Source organism: Anarhichas minor, unplaced genomic scaffold, assembly GCF_050575085.1.
Source record: "Anarhichas minor isolate MPS153535 unplaced genomic scaffold, ASM5057508v1 ptg000088l, whole genome shotgun sequence".
Taxonomy (NCBI): Eukaryota; Metazoa; Chordata; class Actinopteri; order Perciformes; family Anarhichadidae; genus Anarhichas; species Anarhichas minor.
In genome coordinates, this window is record NW_027466534.1 from 577,501 (window position 1) to 585,353 (window position 7,853).

A 7,853-nucleotide genomic window follows, 5' to 3' on the forward strand; every position below is an offset into this window, starting at 1 on the left:
GGAACAGTTCCACTTTGAGTCAGAACAAGTCTGATATTCCTTAAGTGTATCCTGCAGGTCATTCTAGTATCTAAGATAAGATAGAAGTTTATTATTCTTGTGTTTCATTAAAGATTACAACAAGAATAAGAACAAACAATAGAATACAAATATAAACATGTATGAACAATAGAATAACAGGTATTAAGTATTTAAGAAGTAACACTGACAACAGTGTAAAACAATATAGTAAAAGAAATATAACATTACATAAAAAATATAAAGTGAAAACAATAAAATAAAGTTTTAAAAACAAAATAAAGTTGTGGTTTGTTGTGATTTCCATTGGATCAGCTAAAAGCAGTGCTTTGCCTCCTGTCTGCTTCTAGAAGAGAGAACCCCCATGATGCAGCGGTGTTACACCCCAAACATGAGGGCAAGACTCTGGAGACTCTGCCAGAAAACAGGTAGAACCCAACTAGTCGTGTTTTGTGTTTCCCACTCATTTAAAAGAACTGAGTTGAAATATTAGCTATTAACTAGTGTTGGGCAAGTTAACGCGTTAATTTCACGTTAACGCATTCATTAATTAACGCCGACAATTATTTTATCGCGCGTTAGCGCATTTTTTAAATTTATTATAATTTTTTATTGAAAGACAAGAGACAATACATATACATAACAACAAGAGGATGACAAGAACAGTGGGATAAAAGCCAGCAAACATCCTATAGTCAGTCAGATTAACGTGAGACAACATCCGGTTTCTTCAGACGAACATCCGGTTTTCAGAATAAGATGCCAACAAAGTATGAATTATATTCACATTAAGTATAAAACATGCTACCTGCATCTCGTGAACCAAATGTTATTGCCCTTTTGTTCATACAGCAGTACTTTTAAAATAAAAGTGCGCAATACACTACTTTTGAATTCATTATTGAACTTTGCCATAACAATGCGATTAATCGCAAAAAATCCATGCAATTAATCGCGATTAAATATTTTAATCGTTGCCCAGCACTACTTAACATCACGTCTTCCCTCTTGTGTTAGTGTGATCGGCACCAGTTCACTTCGCCGCGCTGCTCAGCTGAAGAAGAGATTCCCCCACCTGGTGTTCAAAGATATCGTATCCTTTCAGGAAGCGATGTTGATGTTGTCAATTATTTAATTTCTTTTAAACATACAAAAAAAACAGGCATAAGCCAAAGCTTCATGTGTTAAAGCTGCATTCTCTCTAGTGTCCACCAGGGGGCGACTCCTCTGGTTGTATAGAAGTCTATGAGAAAATGACTCTACTTCTCTCTTGATTTATTACCTCAGTAAACATTGTAAACATGAGTTTATGGTCTCAATCTCTAGTTCCAAGTCTTCTTCAATACAGCATGATGTTCATTTAGTACATTATGGTCCATTTAGAGTCAAACAGACCATAAAGCAGGGGATGCTTTAGGGCGGGGCTACACGGTGATTGACAGGTCTCTACCAGAGACGTATACGCCGTCTCTACCTCACTCCTCCTCAGTCCACATGTGGTCAGTTCCTGTTCAAGCATCACTGGAGGGGCTAACAAGCTGCGAGGGAAATTGGGAGCTTGTAGAACCTGTAGATATCTTTTTTTGGATACCTGTTGATCTAGATTTGTCTGAAATCTATTGGAAAGATGCAGAAGATCAATTATTTAGATTTCACTGCTCAACAAGCTGCATGTGTGTGAGTGAAACCAGGACGGATATTTGTTTTTCCTGAGCTGTCGTCTCTAGCGAGGGAACCTGAACACGCGTCTGAAGAAGCTGGACGAGAAGGACGACTTTGCCGCCATCATCCTGGCCGCTGCCGGCCTCCGGAGGATGGGCTGGGACAACCGGATCAGCCAGGTAGAACACCACCACCACGACCACCTGAAGTCCTCAAATCTGTGACGTCTTGTCTTCTAACAGTCAAACTGGTTGTTTCCACCTCTAGATCCTCGGGCCTGAAGACTGTATGTACGCCGTTGGACAGGTAAGAAGGGACAAATATGACCAAGAGCAGGCTAAACGATAGGTGATAACACAACACGCTGTATTTATCTTTAAATGTGTGTGTTCTGTCAGGGGGCTCTGGCGGTGGAGGTTCGGTCCAGAGATGCCGACATCCTGGAGATGGTGTCAGTCCTCCACGACCCAGAAACAGTGCTGCGCTGCATAGCTGAGAGAGCTTTCCTCAGACACCTGGTACACACACACACACACACAAACACACTCTTTGACTTATTGTGTGAACATGTAAATCCTCATGCATTGAATTGATCGTTTGCAGGAGGGCGGGTGCAGCGTTCCGGTGGCCGTACACACCGAACTGAAGAACTCCCAGGTAGCTGCAAACACACACACACACACACACACAAGCATACACACAATACATTTTGCATGCATATACTTGACCATTTGCTAAGCTCCGCCCCCATCTAGTTATTGCTGCTGCGCAATATCTCAGGAACACCTGGTGGGAACAAACGTCCACCTGACGTCGATATCAAACTGATTAGATTTGCTAATTAAATATGAAAATTTCACACAAATGACGGTCATTTGTTGTTCCAGCTCTACCTGACGGGGGCGGTGTTCAGCCTGGACGGGTCCGACAGTCTGAAGGAAACCATGCAGACGAGCGTCGCTGCTGACGGCAAGGTAACAGCTGAGTGAGCAGTGTGTCGGTCACATCGATGACCATTGCCATTCATTTATTTCATTTTTTATTTATTACTTTATTTATTTTTTCTTTCTTATAATTTTTTCTTTTTTTTCCAAGACAAAAGATATTTGATTAACGGAACAACAGCAGGAAAACAAGAGCGTTGAATACAGGCCACTTAACATTTAGTCAGTAAAGGTTGTACACAGAAGTATTCACACGTATTTTGTGATTTATACGTCACCACAAAAAGTATTTTTCAAAGCACACAAAAATAATCATCATTATGTGTAAATGTAAACAAAATCCACAGATAAATATATATAAATATTTGCAAATATATTTCTGATGCACACAAATATTTCTTGTTTTAAATAAATGTATTAAAAATTCACAAATATATGTAATTAATAGGATTTGAAATTTTTATCAAAAAGATATTTGATAGTTTGTTGTTGTTTTTAATTATTTTTTCATTGCTTGATCCCCTTTAAAAACCTGTTGGTTGAATCTGTCACCGGTGACCCCGGTGCTCCACAGGGAACCGTCACAGTGCCCCTACAGTTCCCACCATCATCTACTGTGTTTACTTCATATTGACGTTGTGTGTTTTTGTGCACAAACAGAGCTCCGACGCGGTGGACGAGCGGGTCCAGCGAGTCGGCGTCACGGCCGGTAAGATCTCGGGTGAAGCCCAGGACGCAGCCGAACGGCTGGGGGTTGACCTGGCAAACTTACTGCTGAGTAAAGGAGCCAAGGAGATCCTGACGGTGGCCCGGCAGCTCAACGACGCCAGTTAATCACCGACCGGGTCCTCGAGGGCCGCCGGTCTCAGCCTTGTGTCCAGTAAAGCCTTTTTTTTATGTTACAGTTTTTGATATTATGTGGAGAAGAATAATGGCGATAGAGAGATTTTAAACACTACTTGGACCAAAGTTGTGTGCTGCCGTCATCAGTCTGATGCACTGGTGGACTTGATTCCAGTCTGTTCTTCTTAGTACCTCATGGAACCAGCTCCATGTGGAGACCACTTTACTGGGACTATCAGTGAGAAACACAACATGGCCTTCAGACATCCTCCAGCACAGTCTCACGTTAACAGTTTGTTAAACAATCACAAAATAAAATCTATTGGTTTTGTGTACAGGAACATGAAATGTCCTTTTTCTTCTTTTCATGTCCCTCAGAACGGCTTTGTTTTTTGGGACGACATTACGTTAAAAATGGCAACAAAACCACCAACAGTTGGGTTGAGGCAACAAAACCATATAATTACATTTAGGAAAACTGTCACGAACAGTTTGGAAAACCACGACCATAAAACCACGACGTGGTGTCAAACATCGGTCTTCTAGTTAAAGTCCTGTCTGTTGGATCCATCTCCCCTCTCGTCCACTAATAATCATCTCTTTGGATATTATACATTACTTCACTGGCTCTGACTGTTGCTTAGTTAGTGGATGTATTTAATTTTTGTCTCCATCACCAATAAGGATCCTAACTGACTTTATTTTTGTGCTGAGCGACTCGAAAAAAAAGACAATCCGAGTCCCTGTACACAAAACCAATAGATTGTATTTCGTCACTGTGTTACTGGTCTGTTACTGGTCTGTGTCGTCAGCTCTTAAAGATCAATCTCTGGCTGATATCCTCATGGGGGGGGGGTTCTTTCTGTCTTTCTTTTAAAGCATTTGAGTGTTAGCATAATAAACGGGATGCAGCTAAAATCCTGCATTTTAAATATTTCCTCCCATAACCAACGATGTTTGCGTCATTGTTAACCCAGACTGAGATGTCTGATGGTACCAAAGAGGAGTTCTGCTATCATGTGTGCACATGTCGTGGTTCTGAGCGGTGAAACGGGCCTCAGGAGTGAAATGTAAATATAAATGTTTATTCAGTCAAAAGGTCTTGATCAGACCATAAAGCATGAATCTCAGATTGAGTCGTATTTTATCTCGCTGGGCTCCTTCAAAATAAAAGTCCCTTCTCTACAAAGCTTTACTTCCTCATTTGGCTCGTGTTGAATGCAACATTTTCAGCGGAGGTGGTTTACTGTTTTTAAGAGTATGCTGGCTAACTCTCTTACAGAGAGAAGGAAAGTATTTCATATTTCCTCCATGAAGAGAATGTAGGGCAGCGTGTCCCAGTACGGGACTGGAGAAGACATGTTTGGATGTTTTGAAGTAGGATTGTATGAGGTACTTCAGAATACTGTATATTCATCTCTTTACCTTTCTGACGGGGAACTGAAGCCGTTACCTATGATCTCTTCAAACACATCAGACTATTGACGAAAACTAACTCTGCAGCAATTCCTGCACAGCTTTCAGTTTTCTGCTAAGATTCTAAACTTGCAGCACGTTGAGCTACAAACCTGTTAACTGGAAACATCAGATTGTTTCTTTTGTTTTACGTATCGCCACACTCATTATTAAAGTCTTGTTCAACAAACAAAACAAACAAATTAAAAACCGTATCTCGTAATTCTGTATCTCATAATTATATCATCGTTTTCTTGTAATTTCTAGATAGACTGTTAACTTATTTTGATTTCATATCATAACATTCATATCTCCTTTTTATGGCATCTTTATCCTGTAATAATGAGATATGGATCTAGTTCTTATGGTATAAATCTCATAAGACCTTTCTTTTCATAATTGTCGTTTCTTTTATACTTTTGAGATATGGATGTCCCAATTATGAGATGCTAGTCATAATTAAAAAATGCATAAGTCATAATCATGTGACTGTATACTTCAGTGGATGCAAATCTTTTGTTTTTATGAAATTAACAAAGAAATAAATGAAAAACATTTGCTGTAATGTTGTCATGTAAGATGCTGTACTCATCACATTTTCAAACTTTGTTTTTATCAAAGTTCATCTCATGAATGTTATTTCTTCCTTCATTCTGTTCCACTATATTGTATTTTATTTTATTGGTCTTTATTGTACATTAAACCTCCTGAGACAATGTGAGGCAGCGGTCGCCATATTTGTTTGTCAGCTTTAATGCCTGTATGAATTAACGTAGTTAATGTTTCTCATTCTTTATCAGATTACTCATCAATCTGTCAATGACAAAATATTCACATGTCTTTGTTTTCCCTCATATTCATCACTAAAGTCATCAGGATCCATCATCTAGGAAGCATGAATGTCCATAAAATGTAATGATAATCCATTCATTCATTTTGAGATACATCACCTAAAATAATGTATCCTCATACGACAGTTAGTCGTATCTGAAAGTCCAGCAACACGAGTCAATTTAAAAATTTGAAAGTTCAGACAACTAAACTACTTAGTGAGGTTTAGACAAACTAGTTCGCTTTAGAGAAATGATCTTCGGAGATCTTCGGTTGGGTTAAATACCTACAAATGAAATACCTACTGAAGTACGCAAGTTACGTGACTAATAAATCGTTGGCTTCTCGTTTCACACGAGGAACGATCAGCGGTCTCCTGGAGGAACGATCCCTCTTTGTGTTTTTATTCATAAGATACTTCCAGGTGAAGGGAATATTACTGAACAGTTCAAGACCTACTCTAAAGCAAATTCAAAGGCTAACTCTTTGTCAACTTTAGAATTTTCAGTTCTTTCTAAATGTCTTACTTTCTTACTGAGGTAAATGTTCCGATAAGATTTAAACGTACAAAAGCAATGGTGGGGCTTTTCCCACCCACATTTTTATATTGTGCAACTAAACTAAACTTGATGGTGAATGGAGAGTTGTGACCTGCAGATGGCACTAAGAAGGAAAGTTGCAGGGTGTCGCCAAAGTCAGTAGGATGCATCCTCTTGGGACCATGAATGTCTGTGCAAAATTTCATGCCAACCAATTCAATATTTGTTGAGAGATATTTGTCTGAGCCAAAGAAGTGGATCAACCGACCCACAATGTCATCATTATAGTTTGAACCCAAATTATGCAACACATTATTTTATTGTTCAACCAAATGACGAAATGGTTCAAGAGCTGGCGAGTTGCTAAGTAGATCTACTAAGATCGGACAAAGCCAACCGCCGTCTCCTTAGGTCTAAACCGCAGAGCTTGTCTTTATCGTGTCCCCTCATCCAGTCAAACTGCAGCCTCCCGTACTGGGTCTTCCCACAGGGATTCAAAGTGAAGAAGGTCTGTTGGGCGTTCAATGGGATCACGTTGTGGAAGTGAAAGGACGAGGGGTCCACGGTGTCTTTCATCCAAATCTTTTGCACCACCCTATGGTGGTCTACTGCGCCACCAGCCCGCAGTGAGGAGATGATCGCTGCACGCTGTCCGGCATCGGAAGACTCGACAGGAGGCTCTCTAGCGGCCGGTGGAGAACAGAAACCTTGCAGAGGTCTGTGCAGGTTCTTCAGGTTCTGTGCAGAAGTAGACTGAACGGTGGAGTGCGTAGAAGCAAGAGGACGCTCAGTGATGGTGGAGCATTTTCCAAGGCGTGACGAGTTCTTGATGCCAGCTCTGTACTTCTTGTAGAGCTCCAAGACTCTTCGATCAAGGGATACCGGTGTTTGGGTTCCGATGTTGTTATATTTGGTGGAAGAGAGGAGGAACCTTTTATCTCCGATCGGCGAGAACTCAGGAAGTCCAAGGTCTGGTTGGGGTTGAGGATCCTCTGGGGTTGGAAGGGGAGGCTTCGGGGGATGAGGAGTGAAGGTTTTGGGCTCTGTAGGTGGAGAAGGAGGCTTCGGGGGACGAGGAGTTAAGGTTTTGGAATCTCTAGGCGAAGAAGGAGGCTCCGGGGGATGAGGAGTCAAGGCTTTGGGCTCTCTAGGCGGAGAAGGAGGCTTCGGGGGACAAGGAGTCAAGGTTTTGGGCTCTGTAGGTGGTATGTATGAGGCTATCCTGGGTTCTGTGAGTGTGGAAAGGTACATGTAAGACAGAGAATGTACAATTTTAAGAGTACTAATTTAAATACGGTAAGAACCAATGGGCCTCAGGCAAGAACATTTGGGAATTTCTTTCCGAGACATCCCATCACCTGCTTGTACTACAGTGGTAGTGTCTCTGAGCACCAGAGTCTCTTTAGAAAACCTCTCATTTTACTGCAGCAGGGTCTGACAGTCTGCCCCTCTCAGTCCTGGTTCTGGTCCTTCCCTCATACCATACGACGGGTCTGGACTTCTCCTGATTATCGCTCATAACTAAGATAAAACTCAGGTTGTCTTACATCACTTCAAACTT

At 41.1% G+C, this 7,853-nt stretch overlaps 1 protein-coding gene across 2 annotated transcripts in view; it reads left to right on the top strand.

Moving 5' to 3' along the window:
• LOC142938670 (porphobilinogen deaminase-like) overlaps positions 1 to 5,640 on the top strand; it is a 12,598-nt gene extending 6,958 nt beyond the window's left edge. For both annotated transcript variants that reach the window (XM_076081991.1, XM_076081990.1), the window contains exons 7-14: positions 369 to 446; positions 1,036 to 1,111; positions 1,746 to 1,859; positions 1,948 to 1,986; positions 2,079 to 2,198; positions 2,284 to 2,337; positions 2,568 to 2,654; positions 3,285 to 5,640. In XM_076081991.1, coding sequence (XP_075938106.1) covers positions 369 to 446; positions 1,036 to 1,111; positions 1,746 to 1,859; positions 1,948 to 1,986; positions 2,079 to 2,198; positions 2,284 to 2,337; positions 2,568 to 2,654; positions 3,285 to 3,458 — 742 coding nt within the window. In that variant the 3' untranslated portion in view covers positions 3,459 to 5,640. The remainder of the gene's footprint in view (positions 1 to 368; positions 447 to 1,035; positions 1,112 to 1,745; positions 1,860 to 1,947; positions 1,987 to 2,078; positions 2,199 to 2,283; positions 2,338 to 2,567; positions 2,655 to 3,284) is intronic.
• The last annotated feature ends 2,213 nt before the right edge of the window (positions 5,641 to 7,853 follow it).